This window comes from Mus caroli, chromosome 8 (genome assembly GCF_900094665.2).
Source record: "Mus caroli chromosome 8, CAROLI_EIJ_v1.1, whole genome shotgun sequence".
NCBI classification, from domain to species: domain Eukaryota; kingdom Metazoa; phylum Chordata; class Mammalia; order Rodentia; family Muridae; genus Mus; species Mus caroli.
This window is the reverse complement of record NC_034577.1, coordinates 63,580,508-63,604,959: the sequence shown is the minus strand read 5'-3', so window position 1 is coordinate 63,604,959 and position 24,452 is coordinate 63,580,508. Positions and strand designations below refer to the sequence as shown.

Below are 24,452 nucleotides of genomic sequence, written 5' to 3'. Positions count from 1 at the left end.
TAAAAAACATAAAGAAAAAAAAGAAAAGAAAAACCCTGTCTCAAAAAACCAAAAAGAAAAAAGAAGCCGGGCAGTGGTGCTGCACGCCTTTAATCCCAGCACTTGGGAGGCAAAGGCAGGCAGATTTCTGAGTTCGAGGCCAGCCTGGTCTACAAAGTGAGTTCCAGGACAGCCAGGGCTATACAGAGAAACACTGTCTCGAAAAACCAAAAAGAAAAGAAAACGAAAAGAAAAGGAAAGGAAGGGGATTAGTGAGAGCAGGGACTGAGCAAGTGAGATAAGGGAAGGGCATGATCAAAGCACAGGAGATACTTGGATGAAACTGTCACAGCAATACTCATTCCAGGTACCACATGCTACCACACAAGTAAAAATAAAAAAATGTATTTAATTAGCAATCGATGCCATAAATAGAAACACGTCAGCAAAGTTCTAGAAGGTAAGGCTGACTGATCCTTGTGGACACACGCTTCTGGATTTCCTGAACTCTTCATTCTCCTTTGGTAATTAAAAATGAAATGCCTTTAATCCCAGCACTTGGGAGGCAAAGGCAGGCGGATTTCTGGGTTCGAGGCCAGCCTGGTCTACAGAGTGAGTTCCAGGACAGCCAGGGCTACACAGGGCTACACTGTCGTGGCTCAGCATATAACATGCACAGGTTTCACATTCAGCATTACATCATACAGGCACTTGGCAAGGTGATGCTTAATCCCAACATCGGGGATGAGGAAGTATCCCTGTCAGATCCCTGATCCATGTCTCTCTCCTCATTGTGGAGGGCTGCAGACCCCCAGTGCTTTCCTGCCCTCTGCTAGGTTTGCCATCTTGGATCATGCCCTTGTGGGAACTCTGAGGCTGAGTCCCAGGCTCTGGACCTCACTTGCCTACACAGAAGTCCCGGAAGATGAGATCCAGGATCTCCTCCGTTCCCCCTCCACCTGTGAGGTGGTTTAGTTGTCTCCGAGCCTGGCGCAGGGCCTCGGCCGCCAGAGCCAGGTCTGTGGCCAGCTGGTAGTGGCCCAGGGCATCCAGGCAGCCCTGGAGGTGGTACTGGTGCCTGACCCGGGTCAAGAGCGGTGGTCCTGTGGATGGGTCCCCACACCTGCCAAAGACAAGACCTAGCTGTCTCACTCAGCCACTTTTGGAAAAAGACCTCCCATGGAAACCTTTTTTTTGCAGAGAGAGAAAGAAACTGAGGCTGAGGGATAGGTGTGAGCCCCAAAGCCAGCAACTCTGTTTACATCTGAACTTGGTTGATGAAGCTGAAGGTGGGTGAGGGGAACTCACACTGCAGCCAGCTCTGTCTTCAGGGCCTGCAGGAGGCCGTCCATCCCGGCTCCCGTGTGGCAGGACAGGAGCAGGTGAGGAGGCAGGGCTATGTCGCAGGCTGGGGCATTAGCAGACAGCAGATCAGATTTGTTGAGCAGCAGCAGGAGACGCTGCCCACCGCTGTCTTGGCTTTGTGCTAGCAGTGGGGTCACCACAGTGTCCAGGAAGCTGCAGCTGGATGAGGAGGCCAGGTCGGAGGCGTCCAGCACCCCCAGAATGATGTCAGCCTGCTCCAGCCTGTGGAGGAAGGACCATGAAGCATAACCATGGAGGATCCTGTGAAGGCACTGTGGGTGCTGCTCAGAGGAGCAACTCAGTTGAGGGATGAACAACCTCTGTAAGGCGTGGCTCAGAGCAAAAGGCAGAGCAGATGCCATTGTCTGGTATATGGGCAGGACTTTGGCAGATGAGGTGGGGTAGAGCCTGCACAAGTGGGACTCTGCAAAGGGGCGGGGCATGGCTTCTGTGGAGACCTGGCAGAACTGTTGAGAGCATGGTCAAGGGAAGAAGGATGAAAAGCAGGGCAGGGCACAGAAGGGGGCAGGCTGTGAGTGTTGTGAGGTGGCCTGAGGAGTGACGAGATTGGGGGTGGGGGGAGGAGGACCAAGGGACACAGGCCAAGATTGCTCTTCAAATTACGAAGCCTCCATGAAATCGACTCATGCGGAGAAAAGGCCACTGGTCGCCCACCACATTCTAAGCCTTCCACCTACCTGTGGCGGGCCCTGCGCACACCCTCCTGCTCAACAGCGCCCACGCCTTCCCGAAGTCCTGCAGTGTCGCTCAGCAAGACAGGGAACCCAGCCAAGTCCACGGGAGTCTCCAGCACGTCACGGGTGGTCCCAGGCTCTGGGGACACGATGGACACTGGCTTCTGGCCTGAATGGCAGGGACAGTGTGATTAAGAACCAGAGTGGAGGTAAAAGCCCTCACTTTCAGGAGGTGCTGTCTGCCACTCTCGTAGCTTTGAGCTACCAGTGGGGCCACCACAGTGTCCAGGAAGCTGCAGCTGGAGGAGGCGTCTAGCACCCCTAGGATGCTGCACCCCTGCCCAGAAGAAGCCCACCCCATCCTTTCCTGAACCCCACATACTGAGTAGATTCACCAGACTGCTCTTGCCCGCATTGGGAGGTCCAGTGACCACAACATTTGCCCCCGAGAGGAGCCTTTGTCCACGCCTAGCATCTCGCAGGTGGGAACCCAGTGCCACCTCCAGGGCTCGAACTTCTTTGTCCGCTGTGAGAGGGAAAAGGCAGGGGTGGGAGGGGGGGAGCAATCAGCAAGGTCTCAGGGGGGGCTGAATGCCAGCCCCACCTCCCCCAAAATCAGACATACCCTGCTCCAACACACCCTCTTCCAAATTATCATCCTCTCCGAAGTCAATGTAGGCTTCCACATGGGCCAGAGCCTGGGGAGGAGAGGAAGATGTCACAGGTGCTCTCTCAGTTTCAGTTCTAACTCCAGCTTGATCTACACAACCAGACTGGCCTCTCACAGGCCTAGAACTTTCTCTAAAGAATGCATGGATGGAGCTGGAGAGATGGCTTGTTGGTTTAAGTGCACTGGCTGCTCTTCCAGAAGTCTGAATTTAATTCCCAGCAACCATATGGTTGCTCACAACCATCTGTAATGGGATCTGATGCCCTCTTCTGGTATGCAGACATACAAGCAAATAGAGCACTCATAAACACAAAATAAACAATATAAGTAATATAAATCTTAAAGAAAAAAAGAGAACACATGAATGGGTGAACATGCGGCCTTGCCTTGGTGAGAGTCTTTGCCCAGCCCTGGCACAGCTGGCTCAGTTCCCCATCCAGCTGCCTCAGAGCCTGTCGACGCTGGGCCTCGGTTTCTGCACGGATAAGATCTGCCAGTCCCTCCACTTCAGTCAGGCTCAGCTTGCCATGGGCAAATGCCCTCCTGGTGAACTCTCCGGCCTCGGCTGGCCGCAGTCCTGGCACACTACCTGCAGGAAAGCATCACAAGGTCTAAGCTCCTTAAGTCCCCATCCAATGGCAGGTGACATCCAGCAGAGCAACGAACCAAACCCCAGGTGTGTTTTCAGGTGACATAACTTCTTCAGGGTCCCCTGATCCTGTAAGGAATCACAGGAATTTACTGATTCTCTGGGCTGGACCCTAGTGGGTCAGTTACTGCGTGTGACCAGGGCACCCCATCTGGGGGATATAGATATCTCTCTTAGAACCCAGGCCAGCAAGCTGTTAAGGTCACCTGCAGTTGCCCCTCCCCATCAGTGCTGATTACACACGCAGGCCCCAGACTGACAGAGTGCTGGCCATCAGGGGCTTCCTGTGGCAAACTTGTTGGATGAACACACATTAAGTCAAAGTCACACAATTCTTTCTGAAAAGGCAAGACCCTCCCTATCCCCACCACCCAGAAATCACAGGAAGCCTGGTTGTACGCTGGTACCATCGTACCAGCTACTCATCAACTCCCTGAATAGGACTTAGCCCTTCCTTCAAACCACCACCAGCAAACATGCACTTGAGCCTGAGCTTTCCTCAAAGTCCTCCCCATGCTGAAGTCTCTGCGTGTGTGTGTGTGTGTGTGTGTGTGTGTGTGACACACCAGGAAGTCAGAAGACAGCCTGCAGGATTCAATTCTCACCTTTCACCACTCAAGTTCACATTTGGCAACAACCACCTTTACTGGCAGAGTCATCTAGAAGGCCTGGGTTAATATGATACATCTCTTCTCCCAAAGGACAATGTGTTTTGCAGTCTATACCCAATACCTTTTAGTCTCTCCCAGGAACAGTGCCACTCAACAGAGCCTCACCCAATGCCTGCAAGACACCGCTGACCACCGCAGGACCTCCGTGTACGTGAAACTCCACGCAATCCTCACCCGTGAAACTCTGGGGTCCTTGTATGGAAAAAAGCAGAGTTAGGGGATGGGAACGACCCGGGCTGACTCCTGGAGGGGACTGAGACCCAGATACGAGCGCCGTGGGCTCCCGGATCCGGCCCCTCACCTGGGAACCAGAGGACGAGTGAGCGGTCCAGTGGCTCCCCGGAGCACGGGTGGCGGAGAAGGCGCAGGCAGGCTCTGCGGGCAGGAGGCGGCTCCTGGAGCGCTGTGAGGCTGCGGAGCGCGAGCGCGCTAGCTGGACCGCTGGTGCGGATCACTGCGATGGCGCAGCGTCCCTGGCCGGAGCTGAGTGCGAAGATGGTGCTGCTGGGGACTAAGGACTCTGCACTGGTACTGCAGCGTGCGCACAGCCTGGAGATCGGAAAGGAAACGAGTAAGCGCAACCAGAAAGCCGAGCCTCGGGGTGAACATGGACAGAGGGATGGTCACCCTTTGATGCCCAAGCTGTACGAACGGCGGCCAGGCGATGGGCTCGGAAGGACACGGCAGCTCCGGGAGGAGGAACGGGGTCTGGAACTTCAGGGGCAAACCTGGGGCCTAAAGCAACGTCTCGCGCGTGACAGCGGGTCCGTGCCACTCACCTTAGGGGCGCCAACGCCGAATGGGTCACCAGGGCGCTCAGCCCACGCCACATGGATTTCTAATTTTGCAAGCACCTTGGCCGACACTCCTGCAGGGCTTCAAGTTCTGGAAGAAAGTCCTGCCCCTTTGCGATGTGACTTAGCGGTACGACTCTCAACTACCATTGGATCGCCTATAGGAGGTCCCGCCCTTTATCTATAGATTTTGATTCCTATTGGCTGATCCAAGGGAAACGAAGTTGGGATGCGGGTGTGTACATCGCAAGAGTGTCCCGCGGAAACACAGAGCAAAGTTTTCGGTTCCTAGAGCAACAGGTATCTGACACACTAGTGGGAGGACGAAAATGCAGGATATATCTCAGCGGTGGTTCGAGCCCTTCTTTTCCTTGTGCCCATTCCGTATTCTTAGAGAAGCTAAGAAGCTATGTGTGCGCTCCGACTGTAACGTCCATGAAAGGCAGCGCAGAAGGCACTTGCTGCCAAACTTGACAATCTGAGTTCTATCCCCGGGATCAGCTTAGTGAAGGAGACCAGACTTGTGCAAGTTGTCCTTTCACCATCACGAGGGGGGTGGGGTCTTGGGTATTCTACACCCAGTTAGAGACAGAAAACTCAAAGCATCTTAGTGACTGCAGGGGATGAGTTCCGGGAGAAGCCACGCCCTAGGTCAGGGAAAATCTGGTCCAAACTTCTGGGAAGTTTCTTCCTGGCCCTTCTTGTGTCTCTTCACTGATCCCCCGCTACCCCATCTTTGCCAGCTGCAGCTCCTGGGCAAATATCTTTAGCCAGGCGCCATCCCCAGGCAAGGAAGCCTTTCAGGCGGTTCCAGCCCAGCTCCAGCCCTGGCTTCCCCGCCCTCTCCGGGGTCCCGGTTGGCCGCAGGTCCGATGTGTGCTCCGGGATAGGCATCCTGGGGCCTCGAGTTACCTTCGGGTTAACCCGGGACAGCGCTGAACTACGGGGTAAAGGAGCAGGCTCGAATACCAGGTTCAGGGCGGGCGGGGCTTCGCGAGCGCCCTCGCACTGCCAATTCTCTGGTTCTCGACTTGTGCGGGCGGGCGCTCTTTAGTTAAAACTGCCTGGTACAGTATAGTCGCAAAGCCCTCAGGTTCCCATCTGCCCTACTTTCAGTCTGTGAAACAGGGACAGTGACGTTGTCCATCTCCTGTGGTTCCATCTTTTTTGTTTGTTTGTGTGTTTGTTTTTTGTTTTGTTTTGTTCGAGACAGGGTTTCTCTGTGTAGCCCTGGCTGTCCTGGAACTCACTCTGTAGACCAGGCTGGCCTCGAACTCAGAAATCCACATGCCTCCCAAGTGCTGGGATTAAAGGCATGCGCCACCAGTTCCCTGGCCCCCGTGGTTCCATCTTAACACGTTTAGAGCAAGTGCTCATTACCTACTAAGTGCTCACAGGACTTCAGGGTGGGCCACTCTGAAGTGGGAAAACTTGGGAGATCAGGACTGTGGGTTTTGGTGCTTGCTTCTAAGTCTGACGACCTGAGTTCAATCCCCTGGACCCACGTGGTGGAAAGGATCAGTTTCCACAGGTGTCTGACCTCTGACCTCCACACACGGCAAAGAGCTCCTGCCCACAACAAACAAACATTCTTTAAAAATCTGGGATCAGACTTAGCTTCGTAGTTGAGCATTTCCCAGCAAGCTGGACTTTTGGCATCCTCCCTTCCCACCTAGGATCACCCAGAAAATAAAAGTTTCAGACAAACAACATTTCTGTGTGTAGTTGTCAGAACACACCAGTTTATCTGAAATTCGTATAATCAGTGGGCTTATTTTTTGAGGCCTTTTTTTTATTTAACTATTTATTTAGCTTTGGTGTCGGGCATATTTAGCATTCCCTGGCTCTGGAGTTACAGGCAAGTGTAGGTGCAGGAACCGAACCCTGGTCCTTGAGAAGAGCTACAAGTGCTATTAACCGCGGGGCCATCTCAACAGCTTGGTCCACCCTTTTTTGACACAGTGTCTTGGAAGCCTGGGGTGATCATGAACTTGCTATGTGGCCTCTGAGGATGGCTTTGAAATCCGGATCTTTCTGCCTCTTGAGTGCAGGGCTGGTAGCTCCGGGCTGGGCCAGCGATCTACTGATTGAGTCACACCAGCCGTGCCCTTTAGCTGGACTCTTTTATTCCATTTATCTGTGTGTGCAAGGTGACGCTTGACCGCATTGGTGTACAACTTGTGGCAACACCTTTATATGCAGTGAGTGCCTCAAGATTGTGTTTATTTGATAAATTTGGCACCTGCATCCTTATCCTTTTATGGAAGCTGTATTGTAGTAATAAGGGTTGTGTGGGAGCAGAGGGCAGTAATATGTTTTCAGAACCTGAACTGTATGTGCAAAGGCCCTGGGGGCAGGCAGGACCTACCATAATTACTTACACTCCAGTTGGGTTACTTAAGGTATTGTTCTCAGGTATGTCACCCAGCCAGGTCCTCCCTCTCGCACCCAGCTCAGAATCCACCCCTTTGACCTCAATACTTTGTAGATGGGTAAACAGACTGAAGAAGGGCTGAGGGTGGAAGAAAGCTCTTCTCAGTGCTGGCCTGAATAAGCACGGTAGATCCAAGTGGGCAGGCGAGAAGGAAGCGTTAAAAAAAAAAAAGAAAAAGAAAAGAAAAGAAAAGAAAAAGAAAAAAGAAAAAAAGAAAAACACTCGGGCGGGGACCGGAAGCAGAGATGAGGCGGGGGTGGGAGTGGGGGTGGGACTGAGTGACTGAGAGTGACCGCGCTGAGACTAGGAAGAAGAATTGAGGTTTGGCTTGGGCGGGGACGACAAGCAAGTGGAGCGCAGGGACGGCGGGCTGCGCGGGCGGGCGAGAGAGGCCTTTGTCTCCTCCTCCGGCGCGCTCGGTGGTGCCACTCCGGTCCTCATGAGCCCGCGGCCCCCCAGCGCCCGGGCGTCCCGCGGCCCCTAACCTGCCCTGTCCTCGCCATGGCCGAGGCTGCTTCGGGCGCCGGGGACGTGACCCTGGAGGGGGAGCGGGGCAAGAGGCCCCCTCCCGAGGGCGAGCCTGCGGCGCCTGCGTCTGGAGTACTGGGTATGTTTGCTGCGGGTGGCACCGAGACAGGTGTACAGGGTGCAGGCAGGGGCTGCAGGAGACGCCGTTCGGGGTCACACACCCTAGCGTGTGGCCCAGAGGCTGCTCCTCGTAGTGCTGCAGCTGCGGGCGCAGGGCGCGGGGTTGGTCAATGGGTCTGCACTGGGGGTCCCCAGTGCAGGAACGTGGACACGCCCCTCTGATGGCCCCAGCCTGGCCCGTGTGAGCCTCGCCACCTGGAGACTCCCAGCACAGGGAAACAGGGCGATTAGGGTCCTGGGTTCAAATCCCATGTTGGCTGGGTGACCTTGAGCTCGTGTGTACGTCTCTGGGCCTCAGTTTGGTGATCTGTGAAATGGGAGGAAGGACTGCACTCTGCGCCTGCTTTAAGGACCGCTCTGTCATACCAAGAAGCACTCAAGGCAGCTTGTGGGCACCCCACCGATTGTGGTTTGGGAGGCGGGGCTGGGCCTCAACCATGAGTAAGATTCTTAAGGCAGGACCTAGGGGGAAGGGCCTGGCTGATGCAGGAGAGAGGAGAGCAAGCCCAGGCTGTGGGTGCCTAACCCTTGAGAGCTCTAATGAGGGCCGAGTCAATCCCTGAAGGGGCCTGATCTCAGCCCAGCCTGCCACGCTGCCCTATAGATAAACTATTTGGGAAGAGGCTCCTGCAGGCTGGCCGCTACCTGGTGTCCCACAAGGCATGGATGAAGACAGTGCCCACCGAGGACTGCGACGTGCTCATGACCTTCCCAGGTATCCACACCTGTCTGCCGTGGGCCCGGATGCTGCCTTTACCGCCTCGGCGGAAATGTGGAGGCCCTTGTGGGCACCTCTCGAGGCAAGACCCATTGGCCCCTATGCCCCTCGGCAGACACCACTGATGACCACACGCTGCTGTGGCTGCTGAATCACATCCGGGTGGGCATTCCCGAGCTGATCGTGCAAGTTCGCCACCACCGCCACACGCGTGCCTATGCCTTCTTTGTCACCGCCACATACGAGAGGCGAGTCCCCTGCCTCTACCTCCCTCTGGCCCTGTCACCCGGCACCTTGCCCCTCTGAAGACCAACCGTGCTAACTATTCGTTTGTCCTAAGATGTGGCTCTCGCACAGTCCTTAGCTTGGGAATGGTGAGCCGGGAGTCCCACGGTGAGCCCACTATACCCTGTCCTGCCCGCAGCCTGCTCCGTGGGGCCGATGAGCTGGGTCTACGCAAGGCCGTGAAGGCCGAATTTGGAGGGGGCACCCGCAGCTTCTCCTGCGAAGAGGACTTCATCTACGAGAATGTGGAGAGCGAGCTACGCTTCTTCACATCGCAGGTGACCGCCCTGCGCCCATGTCTCTGCGCCTACAGCCCTCGTACCTAGCTCACACTCATCTCCCCACAGGAGCGGCAGAGCATCATTCGCTTCTGGTTGCAGAACCTTCGAGCCAAGCAGGGGGAGGCTCTGCACAACGTGCGCTTCTTGGAGGACCAGCCAATCAGTGAGCAGGGCGAGCCCGCCATCCAATCACTTGCAGAGAGCTGGGCGTGTCTGTTAGAAAAAAAAATGGGTGCAAAAGGGCGTGGCTTAACGGCAACCAATCAGTGGCTAGGAAAAATTTGAGCGCCCAATGAACCCAAGGAGTGTAGCCTCTTTCTGGTACCTAGTGCCAGCATGGGTGAGGTGGTCCAGGCCAGGCTTTTACATAGGTCTCTGAGAAGGTGTGGGCAGGACCATGGACAGCACTCAAGGGCTAGGTGGTGAAGCATACTGGGAAACCAGGTCTCACAAATTCAGTCTCTACACCAACCTGTGTCATTCCTTAGACGTTTAGATCCAGAAAGGGAGGGGGCTGTTAAACTCTAAAATACACTTGGTAGGTAGGTGGGGACATGCCTGTGATTTTCCAGCCACAATCTGTTAGTTCAAGACCGGCCTGGGCTACATAGTGAGACTCCCAACCATCCCTACCCTTCTCAAATTCATCTCCAGAATATGTGGGTTACCACACCCAGCTTATGCCATACTGGGAATGGAACCCAGGGCTTTGAGCATGCTAAGCAAAGCAATCTACCAACCAAGTCACATTCCCAGCCTTTGATGGGCTTAAGAGAAGGCAGGAAACTATGACTTTGGTTCCAGCCAAGGTTTGTTGCCAACTCTGGTCAGATAGTGCAGGGCCAGGGATCACTCACTCCTCCTCCTGCAGTTCCGGAGCTGGCTGCACGAGGCATCATACAGCAGGTGTTTCCAGTTCACGAGCAGCGTATTCTGAACCGTCTCATGAAGTCCTGGGTGCAGGCCGTGTGTGAAAACCAGCCTTTAGGTGTGGCTTTGTGGCTGAGGAGTGGGCTGGGGTTCCAGGAGACACTTAGAGGTGACCCAGACTCCCTTTTCTCCTGGCAGATGATATCTGTGACTATTTTGGGGTGAAGATTGCCATGTATTTTGCCTGGCTGGGCTTCTACACATCGGCAATGGTTTATCCTGCAGTTTTTGGCTCTGTTCTGTATACATTCACTGAGGCTGATCAGGTACTAGGAAGCGCTGGGCCAGGACTCTGGGTGGCCTAGAAGACTTTCCTCCATAAGCTGGCTATGTTGGTGACTTGGCTTTCTTCTGCTACCTACAGACAAGCCGGGATGTTTCCTGTGTGGTCTTCGCTCTCTTCAATGTGATCTGGTCAACACTGTTCTTGGAGGAGTGGAAACGGAGGGGGGCAGAGCTAGCCTACAAGTGGGGTACACTAGACTCACCTGGGGAGGCTGTGGAGGAGCCACGTCCCCAGTTCAGGGTCAGTCTGTGGCTGAGGCTTGGTTTTCAACAAGCCTGTAAAGGAGGAATGCTATGTTGGGGAAGGCATTTGTGTGTGTGTGTGTGTGTGTGTGTGTGTGTGTGTGGTGGTGGTGGTGGTGGAGGGGGCGGGGATGAAGGGTCTCTAGGCCTAGTTAGGTAACATAAGAGAAGTTTGTGGGCCAGGGAGGCTTGTGACAGGATGGGAGGAAGGTGGATTTGAGGTTTGAGAAGGGTGCATAGAGGAGTGTTTCTTGCCAGAGAAAAGGCGTGGCTGAGGAAAATTGGGCTCCCATGATCAGGAAGTGGGTATGGCCCCTGGTCTCACTGCCTTTTCTGCTGGCTGCCAGGGCATCCGGCGCATCAGTCCCATCACCCGGGCTGAGGAGTTCTACTACCCACCCTGGAAGCGATTGCTTTTCCAACTACTTGTCAGCCTGCCTCTGTGCCTGGCCTGTCTTGTCTGCGTCTTTATACTGATGCTTGGCTGCTTCCAGCTGCAGGTGATGCCTCACCTTTACTCTTCCCTAGCCCCTGCCCACCAAGCACCAGTTCCAGCTTCACGCTGCTGATTCTCCTACCTTGTTCTGTCTCTTTTAGGAGCTCGTCTTGAGTGTGAAGGGTCTGCCCCGCCTGGTTCGCTTCTTGCCCAAGGTTATGCTAGCCCTGCTGGTCAGCGTGAGTGCTGAGGGCTACAAGAAGTTAGCTGTGTGGCTAAATGACATGGGTATGTGCTGGCAGGGGAGGCCCTCACCATTCCGATGATCCCCATAACCCTCTGTTGGGGCAGGGTGGCCCCTCACTCACCTCCTCGGTCCCTAGAGAATTACCGGCTAGAGAGCACCTACGAGAGGCACCTTATCATCAAAGTCGTCTTGGTGAGTGAACACGCATGTGCAAAGAGGCTAGGAGGATGGGAGAGAGAGGGGACTGGGGGGTCAGCGGGGCAGGACTGCAGGATGACCCTAGCTGCCTGCCTCCCAGTTCCAGTTTGTCAACTCGTACTTGAGTCTGTTCTACATCGGCTTCTACCTCAAAGACATGGACCGCCTGAAAGAGGTGAGGGCCTATGCACCGTCCTAGGGGTAGCACCCTGGCCCCTGGGGGAAGGACCCGTGTAAGGGGTCCAGGGCTCTCCAGCCCCTCCCTCCTGTTCTCCATCCTTCTCTCCTTTTTGTCCGTCTGTCCATGTGTCCTTTCTCTGCCTGTCGTTCCCCTCTCCCATCTGTCCGTCCACCTGTCCGGTTGGTCCCTCCACAGCTCCTGCTACTCCTGTCCCTGACCCAGAGCCTCGAGCGGCAGTTGCAGGCGGTGCTGGTCCCGCTCGCGGCCCTGCGGTTCCGCCTGCTCCTCCTGTCCCTCCGGGGTCTCCTGCTCGTGGCCCGGGCCAAAGTACGGGCAGGTGGCGAGCCTTCCCACGGTGTGGGCAGTGTGGCTGTACTGGGGGTGGGATGTGGCGAGCATAGGGCGCATGCGCAAAATGGGTCTTAGTGCAGGCCTAGTAAGACCCACCGAGGCGCCCAGGGTACTAGACAATGCCTGGGCAGGGGGGGGAGAGATGCTTTGAAAATCCTGGCCTGTCCTCAGGTTGTCATGTGCCAGTGGCAGTGGCATTGGGGCGAGCTGCGGCCTTACGACCAGGGTTGTCGAAGGGTTGCAGGAGCACCGGGAAGGGCGTGTGTGTGTGTGTGTGTGTTTGTGTGTGCATTCACGCGCGGATTGTGACCCTCCTGTGCCTGGCCCCTCCCACACCACGCGGTCTCTTTTCGTCTGCAGATGCTGGCCACCCTACTCATCACTCGGCAGTTGCTGCAGAACGTGCGCGAGGTGCTGCAGCCGCACCTGTACCGCAGGCTGGGCAGCGGGGAGCTGAGCTTGCGCACTATCCTGGAGCTGGCCCGGGCCCTGCTAGGCCTGCTGAACCCCTTGCGCCCGGATCCCCGACGGCACTTGGAGGCCCAGGCTGATGAGGGCGGAGCCGGGAGCCGCAGGTGCCTGGGCGGTGGCTGCGGGGCGCCAGAGGAGGAGGAGAACGAGGAGGAGGAGGAGGCAGCTGTGGAACGGAGGCCAGCAGGGGAAGGAGGGGAGGTTCCAGAAGGGCCTCGGGGTGGCAAGGAGGAGGACGAGGAGGAGGAGGACGACGAAGATGAGGACGAGGAATACGAGGGCGAGGAAGGAAGCCTCCTGGACTGCGGGCTGCGCCTCAAGAAGGTCAGCTTTGCTGAGCGGGGCGCAGGGCGGCGCAGGCCAGGCCCCAGCCCCGAAGGCCTCTTGGAGGAGGGGAGCCCCACCATGGTGGAGAAGGGGTTGGAGCCTGGTGTGTTTACTCTGGCCGAAGAAGACGATGAGCCTGAGGGGCCTCCAAGCAGCCCCGGGCCAGAGCCCCAGACTGTCTTGCTTCGTCGGGCGAGGGGCGAGGGCCGTGACCAAGGTCCTGATGGAGACCGAGATCCGGAGACTGGCTCTGGCGACGCGGCTGGAAGACAGAAGAGACATAACAGGTCCTCGTGGATCGACCCGCCAGAGGAGGAGCATTCACCACAGCTCACGCAGGCAGAGCTAGAGAGCTGCATGAAGAAGTATGAGGTGAGATGGGCAGAGCCACCTTGGCGCCTGGAGGTGGAGGCAGAAGACCAGCCTGGTCAACAGGAAACTCCAAAGAGAATCAAATAGGGTTGTGTTGATAGTTTAACTGCTACGAACTTGTAGCTCAGTTGGTAGAATGTCTAGCATGCAGGAAGTCCTGGCTTCCATTCCCAGCACCATATAAACCAGGCATGATGAAGCATGGCTGTCTTCCCAGCACTAGAAAATGGAGGCAGAAAGACCAGAAAGTCAAGGTCATCCTTTATTATATAGTGCATTCTGGGTAAGCCTGGGCTACAGAAAACCGTGCCTTAAAAAATAAATAGGAGACTGGGGGTAGTGGTGCACACTTTTGGTACCAGCACTCAGGAGGCAGAGAATCTCTTTATCAGTCCAAAGCCAGCCTGGTCTACAGAGTGAGTTCCAGGGCAGTCAGGGCTACACAGAGAAACCCTGTCTCTAAATAAATAAATAAATAAATAGTACTGGAGTGCACTGGCTCAGCAGGTAAGAGAGCTGCTACTCGGGAAAATTTGATGTTTGAAACTCAAGATCCCAGGGATCTCACACCCCTTCTAGGCTCTGGACACTCGTGCACACACACAAACGCACAGGAATTAAATAAGTAAAGAGAAAAGGAAAAAACAACAACAACAACAAACCAAACCCTTGGGGCCCCATGGTAGTAGAGAACAGACTACCCAGAGTTGTACTCTGATATCTGCACATGCGCTATGAGTGCTTGTCAAAACGACTGAGAAAAGACATCCACATTAAACCTCTGGCCTCAACACAAACTCATGCACACCCTGCTCACACAGTGTGCCTGTGCAGACCATGCAACCCCCCACAACCCTTATTCTCAAAGCACATGATCAGGAGTGCATGGGAAGGTGGATGCAGGTTCTCAGCCTGCAGATGGAGTGGTGGGGTGACTATGAGATCATTGGTGAGAGCAAGAGCCTATCTGGAGACCAGTGGCCCTTGGATTTGTTCAGGATGGGGGAGAGAGAGTCTGGGTCTAGTGGGATGAATCAGGGGAGGGGCAGTGCCAGCCAGGCCTGATGGGAGCCCCCGTCTGTCCTCAGGACACCTTCCAGGACTACCAGGAGATGTTCGTGCAGTTTGGCTATGTAGTGCTCTTTTCCTCTGCCTTCCCACTGGCCGCCCTGTGCGCCCTCGTCAACAACCTGATTGAGATCCGAAGTGATGCCTTCAAGCTCTGCACTGGCCTGCAGAGGCCCTTTGGCCGGCGTGTGGAGAGCATTGGCCAGTGGCAGGTGGGCCAGTCAGGGAGGCCCAGAGGGGATGGAGCCTTGGGGATGGTGGTCCCTGAATGGGCCTGTCCTTGACCCTCCTTCCTCCCCTGCAGAAGGTCATGGAGGCGATGGGTGTGCTGGCCATCGTGGTGAACTGCTACCTCATTGGCCAGTGTGGCCAGCTGCAGCGCCTGTTCCCCTGGCTGAGCCCAGAGGCGGCCATTGTGTCTGTGGTGGTGCTAGAGGTGGGCCTGGGGGTCCTGAGGGTAGGGGCTTTGGGGTGGGGTGGGAAGGCTAGGCATTCCTGAGCCTGCAGCCCCTGCTGTCTGTCCCCCACAGCACTTGGCTCTTCTAGTCAAGTACCTCATCCATGTAGCCATCCCTGACATCCCTGGCTGGGTAGCTGAGGAGATGGCCAAACTGGAGTACCAGCGACGGGAAGCTTTCAAGGTATGAGGCTGGGGTCAAGTTGATGTGGTCTCAGGAGGGAATAAAGTCAGGGCTAAAGTCTTAGTGAGAGCCCCCAGGCTGCAGAGTGGGCAGCATCCCTACCCCATCCCCAGGTTCTGCACTTAAGGATTCTATCAACTTGGATGGAAAGTTTCAGAAAGCACATGGCATACATAGGGTGTGCTGGGGCATAGCTGTCATTCCAGCACCTAGAAGGTAGGGCAGGAGGATCAGTAGTTCAAGCCCATCCTTAGATACATAGGGTGGGTTTCAAGGCCAGCCTAGACTACATACTGTGCTCTCAAAAAAACCAAACAAACCCAAAAACAAACAAACAAAGCCAGATTTGTGCCTGTACTGACTATGTACAGGTCTACTGCGTTTTCCTTCTGTGTGTGGAGAAGGTGCTATGGTTCTACATAGCTCATTTCTGCCTCAAATTTGGAATGCCTGCCTCAGCCTTCTGAGGACAGGCATGTACTAACAAACCTGTTTTTTTGTTTTGTTTTGTTTTCTTTTTAAAATTCTTTATGTTTGGTGTTAGTGAGTCTTAGTGTGCAATCCAAGCTTGGGCCTGCTTCCGTGAGCAGTTCTCCATTCGCAGCCTCTCAGTTAGCTGGGACCTCAACTGCGGGGCACGGTGCCTCCACAGAGCAGCTCCCATACGGCATTCCCAGCGACTCATCCCAAGACTTTCTTGTTTACATTTATTTAACTTTATGAGATGAGTCTTTTACTTGCATGTGTGCATGTGCACTGTGTTTATACAGTGCCCTTGGAGACCAGTAGAGGGCATTGGATCCCCTGGAACGGAAGTTACAGATGGCTGTTAGCTGCTCCTCTTAACCACTGAGCCATCTCTTCAGCCCCCAGGAGGGTGTGAACAAGCGTATAGAAAAGCAGGATGCCACTGTAGAAGGGACCAGAGCATCCATGCTTGTGGGTCCTGGACCCAACCCCTGTGGATACTAAGGGATAACTGTAGCTTGCGCTCACCGCAGTGGGTGTTGTCTCGATTCTTGATGGTACAAGCTCTCAAGAATGTTCATTCTTCAGCTTGCCAGTCCGCCTCTAACAAACTCCTCTGCAAACCGCACGAAGGGCCAAGGAACTGCACCTTCTAGGGAAGACTTTAGGAAAGTGTCCAGCCAGGAGACAGGATTTTAGGCTGTCATTCTACCTGAGTCACATCCCCACTCCTTCAGGGCGGGATTCTAGGCTGTGGCTCTACTGCTGGTCCTCATCAGTTCCAAAATGAATTTTAGTTAATTTATAATGAGTGGTGGCTCATGTCTGTGATCCCAGCACTGGGGAGGGTGAGGCTGGAAGATTCAGAATTTGGGCTACACCGTGAAACCCTGTCTCAAAAACACAAAGAAAGGGAAAGGGGGGAAAGAGATTCTCCTGAGAAAGCCCCAGAAGGTCTAATAGCCTCCCCATCCCCTTCTCTCTGAGCAGCAGCCCAGAGTTTCCTTGCCTTCTCTCAGTTCCTCAGGCACTAAGGGGCGGGGGGCGGCTGGTCAGGGGTTCGGAGCCTGGTCGTGGTCAGCTCTCAGCCCACCTGTCTCCCCCAATACGCAGCGGCACGAGCGGCAGGCGCAGCAGCGCTTTCAGCAGCAGCAGCGGCGACGGCGCGAGGAGGAGGAGCGGCAGCGGCACGCGGAGCAGCAGGCGCGGCGGGAGCGCGACACGGGAGGCCGCGAGGAGGCGCGCGCGGAGGCCCCGGGCCCCGACCCCGTGGCGGAGCGCGGCGCTGCCAAGGCCAAGGGCAGCGAGCGGCCCCGACGGCCCGGAGCGCTGCTGCCACCCGGACCTGTGCTGCGGCTGAAGCAGATCATCCCGTTGCAGACTCGGCCGCCCGCGCCCTCCGGGTGCGCGCCCCCGCCGCGCTCGCCCGCGGACACGCGCCTGCCCGCCTTCCTCAGCCTGCGCTTCCTCAAGGCTCCCGAGCGAGGCCCGTCCCCGCCACGGCCCGGGAAGCTGTTCGCATTCGCGGCGCGCGAGCCCTCAGCCAACGGGGCCCCCGGAGGCGGCGCGCGCGCTCACAGGAGCGCCGGGGACGAGCCCGCGGCCGCCGAGCCGGAGCCGCGGCCGGAGGACGCAGGTCACAGGCCTTAACCGGGGCGCGCGTCGCGAGGGCAGTGGGCGCCGTGGGGCCCTGCGAACCGCGCTCTCCCTCCGCAGGGTCCGCCTCGCCTCCCGCCGGCTGTTGGCGCTGGGACGTGCCCTGGGGCTGCGGCGACAACCCGCCCCGTGTCCCCGCGGATGCCCCAGCGGATGCCCCTGCGCAGCCCGCCTGCTGGCCCACAGCCCGCCACTAGCCCCGCCACGCCCCTGCCGTTCTCCCGACCAGGATGGGGGGCCTCGAGCAGTCCCCCCACAATACAGAAAAATACACAGGATGGGCGGTTATTTATTTGTTTTTAATTTATTTTGTCATATTTTTGTAAAACGGCAGAAATGCAATAAAATGTCTATTTCAACAGTGCTCGAGGTCAGAGCAGTGAAGGGGCCTTGCCAGATCCGTGGCTGGAGGCTGAGCACCCTAGTTCTCCCAGAATGAGGCCTCTAGGAGGTCCAGATACACATGGCACTCCACACCTCAGCCAGATGTGACATGAGCATGGTTCACTCATAGGGGAGCCCAGGACAGAGGTTCTGCACCGGGAGCAGCCTGCTGAGCCTAGACTCAGGTCATATGGCCCACCTGCAGGAACCTGGGTGGTCCAGGTGACACTCCCAAGAATGCACAGTAGTAGCACAGCAAAAGGCAATCATAGGAAGGCAGTTGGAATTCAGACCAAGACCTGAGAGTGGGAGAAACTTCTGCGTATATCTGAAAGGGAGAGGCCTTCAGAGGCAGACACAGGGAGCAGCTCCAGGAACGGTACCTTGGAGTATTCTGGCCAGGGCATCCCGGGGTTTAATAGGGCATGGCGGCAGTTGCCTAGTCACAGCATGTGGCTGAGATGCTACTAGGGCCCATACCAGGCCCAGGTCAGTAGGGCCACAGCCAAATAATAATGGCCTCCGGTGAACACAGACACCGTTAGCCTTCATAAGTGTGCAGGGTCCCCAGAACCCCATCCTTGCAGTAAGTACCATGCTACAGCTGAGGGTGCACAGCCACTTTACCAGTCCTGGTAGTTCCCCCATATCCCAATGATGATGTGGCCACCTCAGCCCTGCAATGTTCTTGAGTGGCCAGATGGATACCAGTGCTGGAGGTTGGCGGGCCTTGCACATGATGCCCAGTGGTGGGTGGCTGTTGGTTAGCCCCGTGGTACTATCCTGGGCTCAGTCTCCCAGGGGACCTGGCCCCAAGGACCCCAGGCAGGGGTTGGTTCCTACAGGTCCCAGTGGCTCCGGTCAAAGTTTGCGGAGCAAAGACGCCATGTGGAGTAGGAAAGGTCCTTTTATTGGGGTGGACGTGGAGCACGGGCTAGTCCATGATAAATGATGTAAAAGAAAGATCCAGAGGAGCCAGCTCTTTCCTGCCCTGGCACGGACTCAGAGTGAGGCCTGGGCACAGGAGGACCCAGAGGACCTGCGACCCGGCCAGGCCTGTGGGTGGGAAGGAGCGAAAGGCCGCTGCTCGGTGTGTTGGGGGACCAGCCCGCCCTGGGCTCTAGACTCTGGCGAGGTCTCGCTGTGGGTGGCCGGGTGGGGGGGCACCACTGTGCTTTAAAAAGCATGTACTGATACCTCGCGGCTGGGCCTGGTGTCCCTTTAACCAATGCTTGACACGAGTTACAGCATAAATAAAAACTCAAGGAAAATAAATACATGGATCCTATGAGGTCGGAGGGCGCGGGCTGGAAGTAGGAGGCGGACCGCGCTTACACACGCGGGTGGGAGCGGACAGAGCTGACAGACGAGGGGCGCTGCACAGGACCTAGGTGTCCTCCGGCATGTCGGGGCTGTCGGTCCGGGCCACCTTGCGGGGTGGCGCTGAGCTCTCGCCCTCCGCCTCCACCTGCTCTTGGTCTCTCTTCTTGGCAGCATTCTGGGGGTGGGGGAAGGGGAGAGAGTCTAAGGGTGAGGACAGCATTCGGGCAGCCAGTGGCATGGGTCTTCCCCCCACCTTTTTGAGACAGAGTCTCTACATAGCGTTGGTGTCCCAAAACTATGTAGATCAGGCTAGCCTCAAACTCAGAGAGCCTCCTTTTAGCCTCCAGAGAGTGCTGGGATTAAAGTTGTACATCTCTGCCAATGACCTCTTCTCAAAGGCCTAGAGGGAGCCATCAGCCAGCCACGTGGGGCACCCTGCAAGGTACCCAGGCAGGGTGGATGGGTATGTTTTTTTTACACAATCTCTAAATTGGCTGTGGCATAGGTCTGTAGACTACCACCTGGAAGTCAAGAGGCAGGAGGATCACTCTAATAAGTATGAGGACATCCTGGGCTCAGTGAGACTTGTGTCAAAAACAAAAACAAAAAACAACAAAAACAAAAAACAAATTCATGGTTTCATGTACCTCAAGCTGACTCAAAACACTGCCTCTCAGCTTCCTGAGTGCTGGGGTGAAAGTCATGTACCAGGTGGGCAGGACCCAGGCTGTGCAGTGTAGACTCCTGTCTCTTAAATACCCACTGAAATACTTCTCCATTGTCCTGGTCACCTGAAGAACTCCTACTCAACCCTCAAGGCTCCCACTCAAATATCCCCAGTCCCCAGACAGAGCCTTGCCTTTTTGTCCCATTGCTGGTGCAGGTACCGCAGGAGTATGTTCGTCTTTTCTGTCACAATGACTGAGAAGCAAAGAAAGACAGTGAGTCTAAGACCTGCACCTTGGCCTCCTGGCCTGCCTTGCAAGAAATGGAGCTCAAATTCAGCACTTCTATCTTAGAAATGTCTAAAGATTGGCATTTCTCTTCTGAGTACAGAGCTCCAACTCTGCCTCAGCCTCCACTGCCCTGAAAACCCCCATTAGGCTCTGAGGCTAGGACAGCCCATTTGGAACATGGCCTCAGTACCAAAGATGGAGCCCAGGCTCCAGGACACAGACCAGCACTCGGCTGAGGTTACCTCCTGTCTGCTTCTGTATTCTCCCAGGGCCCATCCAAGGTGGTGAGGCACCAGGGAAGAAATTCGAGGCAACAGCGAGGTTTGGGTACTGGGGACAGAACCCGTGGCCTCACCCACGGCAGGGAACTATACTATGCATGAGCCTTGCCCTCTTTCCTGGTTCTTAAAAAGATTCATTTTGTTTTTAAGAATTGATTTTGATTATTTTAAATTTATGTGTGTGTGTGTGTGTGTGTGTGTGTGGCGGGGGTGGGGGGGGGTGGGGTGTTGTGCATGTCCCAGGAGGCCACAAGAGGGCGTTGTATCCTCTGGAGCTAGAGAGAGATACAGGGTGTACATGAGGCTCAGCAAGATGCTGGGGTCTGGACTTGGGTCCCCTGCTGCTGCAGCAATAAGTGCTAACCCTGAGCACATGGATGGCCCCTTGCTGGGCTAGGTAGGGTACACACTGGGGAGCTGTTTCTGTTCTCTACTAGGTGAGTTCTGGGGAGTGAATCAGCCTGGTGGTGGACATCTCTACCTCCTGAGCCGTCTCCTGGACATCACACTATGTGGTTTATTTTTTTGAGACCAGGTATCACTCTTGCTGTCCTCGAGCTCACTCTGTAGACCAGGCCAGCCTCAAACTAACAGAAATCCACCAGCCTCTACCTCCCTAGTGCTGGGCTTAGAGGTGTGTACCACCAAGCCTGGCTTCCAGATTCTTTCTTGACAGTTAAAACCACCAGGCCCTTTTCTCCTATGCCACAACACAGGACCTCGACAGCACTGCCCACAGGCCCAGTAGAGTCACGGCCCTCACAATTTCCGTGATTTTTGAGCATCCATGTGGGTGTACATGTGCCTTGGACTGTGTGTGTGGGGGGCGGAGATCAACCTTGGTGCTAGCCCTCACCTTTGCCTTGTTGATGAGCCTTCATTCTTTGCTGCACAGGCTGGCTGGTCCTAGACTGCTGATTCCCATTACAGACTGCAGCTGAGGCACCTGGCTCTCACATGAGATCTAAACTCATATTTAAACTTCTGATCCTGCTGCCTCAGCATCCAGAGCGCTGGGGTAGCAGGTGGGCTCATCTTGCCTGTTTCATGTGCTGCTATGATGGGGTGGAGCCCCCGGTTTATGGTCTTGATATGCAGACAGCAGGAAAGAGCAGGGCAGTCAAGGCTGAGGAGAGCCAGTGTCTGCTGCTCCTAGGCACAGTGGGCTCTTGTCCCAGGATAACCCCTTACCCCTCCACAGGCCCTTCCTAGCTGTGCGGAGGGCGAAGCCCTACAGTACTCACTCTGTTCTGACGGGTATTCTCGGGTCGGCAGGTATACTGAGGGACGGCGGTTCTGTGGATGGGGAGCGGTGGGTTAGCTGGCAACCCTCATCCTCAGGACAGTGACGCCACCCCCAGCCCCACACTCACCGAGGCCTTGCACACAGAGTCCGCGTGGAACCTGCTGAAGTTGCTCTTGTTGTAGACGGGCAAGCCTTTCAGAAAGTCTGCCTGGAAACAGGGGTGGGTGTGAGACCTCTGGTGCAGACCAGGGTACACCCATCTGGTGCTATGTATGTTTGTGTGAGGGATCGTGTATGGGTGTCGCTGTTTTTGTGTGTGTGCTTGCGCGTCCACACGCTCAGAAGACAATATATTCAGGTCACTTTCCCCTTCCAGGTGGGTCTGTCTGTCACCAGGCATAACTGTAAACACTTTACCTGTTCTCTATCTCACTAGCCCAGAAGCTGTTTAAAGTTATACTTACTCTGGGCACAGCAGTGCCTGCCTGCTTGCCATCCCAACATCCATGAGACTAAGGCAGGGGGATTACTACAAGTCCCAAACCTGCCTGGGCTACAGAGTGAGACCCTATCTCAAAATAACAACAAAGCAATAGTGAAGCCAGGCAGTGGTGGTAAACACCTTCAGACCCAGTGCTCAGGAGACTGTTTGAGGCCAGTGGGTCTATAGAGGGAATTCCAACAGCCAGGGCTACACAGAGACACGGTGTGTGTATGTGTGTGTATGCACGTGGAGGGGGGCAATAATGAGAGAATACTTCAGAAGATGGGCATGGTACCCACCTGCTGTCCCAGCTCAGTTAGGGTGGGAACAGAGACTGGAGGGTCTGTCAGCTTGAGAGCTGCCTGGCCATGGTCACAACACCTTGTCTCAAAAAGTCAATGTGGACTAAAGTTACAGGCATGTGAATGGTCAGCCAGGCCTGCTTCTGGGGAGCCCCAGGCCTGGCCTGGGAAGGGGGTGGCCCACTTTATACCCACAGAAGGAGCTGGCTGCTGTGGTGAGGGTCCTGTAATTGTCTTCATTCTGCTTCACTTGGGGAGGCAGCCAGGATGCTTACCAACTATCACTTGGGTCTGGGGAGGGGCACCACATGAACCACAGTTAGTGCGCCCTGCCCTGACATGTCACCGTGTGTGCTATCATGTGCCTGCCAGTGAGCAATGGCATGCACCAATGTGCAGCCGGGCACAGGCCCCTGTGGCATTCCCGAGGCCCAGGCCTGGGATGCTCCAGTAATGCAGAGGTACTGTGCCAATGGCCTAACCCCTCTGCAGGCCTGGATCGTGGCTAGGCAGCCTCAGTGTCTCTGTTCTCTGCTTCTAACTGGCTGCTCTGGCTCTGGCTCAAAAAAGGAACACTCCAGACCACCCCAGGGTGCAGGTTTCAAAGTTCCCACCCCCAGGCCAGAGCACTGCTACAGACATGGGGCTCCAGAACCAAGGTGCCTGGGGCCATTAGCCCAGAGGGTGCTATGTGTGGCTTGGTAGCAAAAGCCAGGCTAGTGTCGGGTTCAGGCAAGTCTGAGGCAGCCATGCAGAAGACTGTCCTGTCCTACTTATGCCCCCCACAGCTGTCACCCCAGTACTTGGGAGGTGGAAGCAACAAGATGGGGGCTGGGGGAGCGCAAGGCTACCAGAGATCCCTCAGGTCAAGGCATGAGTGTGTACCTGCCTGCATTTCTAAAAGAAGACAGAACCTCCTCCTGTGAGCTAATAAGGCCTCAAGACATAGGTGTAAACTCCCCCATGGGCCTTGGAGGTCAAGGGAAGCCGCACAGGCGGAGGTGCAGCTGGTGCAAAGGACCTAGGACACAAGGGACTTGGGAACCAGGGGAAGTGGCCACTAGGAAAGGGCTAATCAGGTAGGGATGAGGTCACAAAGCAGGGTGCTGCCCCTGATAGGAAGCCAGGAACAGACTCACCACAGGGGGTCCAAGGATGCTAGGTATGTTAGAAAGCACACAAAGTGTCCTTTTTGAAAACCAGATTCTATGTTAATTAAAGATGGCCAAAGGGCTGGGCTGGGAGAGGGCAGGGAGGAGGTGGAGCAGGCCTCTGGAAAGCGCAACTCTCGCTGTCTAGAAACTCTTCTGTGGAGTTCACTACCCATTCTCCAGGGTGTGGGCTGGCATATGGGGTCTGGACTCATCATTGCCCAACTGTGAGGGGTGGCCACTGCCTCAGGTCACAGATGGGAACCCCAATCCCAAAGAACCACGGAAGCCTCAACCCTGGAGCAGGTTTTGAACTCCCAGCTGGTTACAGGAACCACGTCGCTTGAGGACTGGGGGACAGCGAGGGAAGAATGTCCCTTAGCTCATCTGTGGGCAGTTGCCTGTGTTAGCCCCTGTGGATACCCCATCCTAAGGGGTGGGCACCCTCATTTTGCAAACAGGGAGAAGAAGGACAAGTGTGGGCTCGAGATGAGAGAAAGGGGTGGGAACCTGGGAAACGGGTCTGGCGCGATGTCGCACCTCCTTTAGTGACAAAGCCCTGTATGTGACAGTGACAACCCCTTCCCTACTATGAACCCAGACCCGCACCTCAAACGCCCGGAACCCGAGGAGCCATGTCGAGGAACAGCCCGGAGCGGGCGGGGGGCTGTCTCAAGGGACCCCACCCCATCGCAAGCGATTTCCGGGAGGGGGAGACAAGAGACAGTCGCGACCCGGAAATGAATGAGTTGTCAGGGCCTGGAAGCATACCTAGGGTCAGGGTTCGCAGAAAGAGCCCTAGTGGGGTCTATGGGCAGCCCTCGGAGGGATCGGGGGAGGGGTCATAGGTCACAGGTCAGCGTGAGGGGCGGGGCCGGGGCTGGGGGGAGGGGAAATCGGGCGGGGAGCCTTCAGAGACAGTGGGGGACCCCATGCCGCCATGCCGGGCAGTAAGGGAGGCCGCAAGGCCGCGCTCACCATCGTCCGCGTCTTCTGCCACCCGGGCCGCCGCCGCCGCCGCCGCCGCCGCAGCCGCAGCCTCCTTCCCAGTAGCCGCCTCACAGCCACTTCCAGCCGCCGCGCAGCTCACTCCGATGGCGACAGCACCGCGCGTCATTGGCCCGCGTGGTGGCCCCGCCCTTCACGGCGGCCGCGCCCGACGCGCTCCCATTGGCCTACCGGTTCTCGTTCGCGTTACAATTGGTCTCTGCATCTCCGCCTTCATCGTCGAGTTCGGTTGAAGGATCAAACCCCGCCCGGGA

General features: G+C 56.0%; 3 protein-coding genes across 6 annotated transcripts; 1 reads left to right on the top strand and 2 right to left on the bottom strand.

Moving 5' to 3' along the window:
* Positions 1-368: 368 nt before the first annotated feature.
* Positions 369-5,697, bottom strand: Gtpbp3 (GTP binding protein 3, mitochondrial). The gene is made up of 9 exons (XM_021170335.2): positions 4,809-5,697; positions 4,331-4,578; positions 4,135-4,221; positions 3,096-3,298; positions 2,665-2,737; positions 2,422-2,565; positions 2,043-2,208; positions 1,288-1,566; positions 369-1,102 (listed from the first exon to the last, which is right to left on the bottom strand). The coding sequence occupies exons 1-9, from the start codon at positions 4,859-4,861 to the stop codon at positions 877-879; spliced, it is 1,479 nt and encodes a 492-aa protein (XP_021025994.1). The 5' UTR covers positions 4,862-5,697; the 3' UTR covers positions 369-876.
* Positions 5,698-7,556: 1,859 nt separating this feature from the next.
* On the top strand, positions 7,557-17,424 carry Ano8 (anoctamin 8). Of its 3 annotated transcripts, XM_029480794.1 has the most exons (18): positions 7,593-7,864; positions 8,510-8,620; positions 8,739-8,871; positions 9,048-9,186; positions 9,256-9,352; positions 10,061-10,177; positions 10,258-10,385; positions 10,484-10,645; positions 10,995-11,147; positions 11,245-11,371; positions 11,467-11,522; positions 11,629-11,703; positions 11,905-12,036; positions 12,421-13,230; positions 14,319-14,510; positions 14,603-14,734; positions 14,829-14,939; positions 16,521-17,424. In XM_029480794.1, the coding sequence occupies exons 1-18, from the start codon at positions 7,759-7,761 to the stop codon at positions 17,055-17,057; spliced, it is 3,318 nt and encodes a 1,105-aa protein (XP_029336654.1). In that variant the 5' UTR covers positions 7,593-7,758; the 3' UTR covers positions 17,058-17,424. The 3 variants fall into 3 exon arrangements, with proteins under 3 accessions (XP_021026105.1, XP_029336654.1, XP_029336656.1); XM_021170446.1 differs by lacking the exon at positions 11,905-12,036 and having other exon boundaries at positions 7,557-7,864; XM_029480796.1 differs by lacking the exon at positions 10,061-10,177.
* Positions 17,344-24,300, bottom strand: Dda1 (DET1 and DDB1 associated 1). 2 transcript variants are annotated; one of them, XM_021170448.1, is made up of 5 exons: positions 24,169-24,300; positions 21,381-21,461; positions 21,252-21,303; positions 19,630-19,691; positions 17,344-18,945 (listed from the first exon to the last, which is right to left on the bottom strand). In XM_021170448.1, the coding sequence occupies exons 1-5, from the start codon at positions 24,169-24,171 to the stop codon at positions 18,835-18,837; spliced, it is 309 nt and encodes a 102-aa protein (XP_021026107.1). In that variant the 5' UTR covers positions 24,172-24,300; the 3' UTR covers positions 17,344-18,834. The 2 variants fall into 2 exon arrangements, with proteins under 2 accessions (XP_021026107.1, XP_029336657.1); XM_029480797.1 differs by lacking the exon at positions 24,169-24,300 and adding an exon at positions 22,925-22,949 and having other exon boundaries at positions 17,352-18,945; positions 21,381-21,457.
* Between the last annotated feature and the right edge of the window lie 152 nt (positions 24,301-24,452).

Coding starts and splice junctions, on each gene's coding strand:
- Gtpbp3 (XM_021170335.2), bottom strand. CDS start 4,861: ATGTGGCGTGGGCTGAGCGCCCTGGTGACCCATTCGGCGTTGGCGCCC. Junction 1,567..2,042: donor GTGCGCAGGGCCCGCCACAG/GTAGGTGGAAGG, acceptor CTTCCTCCACAG/GCTGGAGCAGGCTGACATCA. Junction 1,103..1,287: donor AAGACAGAGCTGGCTGCAGT/GTGAGTTCCCCT, acceptor TGTCTTTGGCAG/GTGTGGGGACCCATCCACAG.
- Dda1 (XM_029480797.1), bottom strand. Junction 21,304..21,380: donor ACTCTGTGTGCAAGGCCTCG/GTGAGTGTGGGG, acceptor CCCCATCCACAG/AACCGCCGTCCCTCAGTATA. Junction 19,692..21,251: donor AGAATACCCGTCAGAACAGA/GTGAGTACTGTA, acceptor TTTGCTTCTCAG/TCATTGTGACAGAAAAGACG.
- Ano8 (XM_029480794.1), top strand. CDS start 7,759: ATGGCCGAGGCTGCTTCGGGCGCCGGGGACGTGACCCTGGAGGGGGAG. Junction 11,523..11,628: donor TTATCATCAAAGTCGTCTTG/GTGAGTGAACAC, acceptor CCTGCCTCCCAG/TTCCAGTTTGTCAACTCGTA. Junction 11,704..11,904: donor ACATGGACCGCCTGAAAGAG/GTGAGGGCCTAT, acceptor GTCCCTCCACAG/CTCCTGCTACTCCTGTCCCT.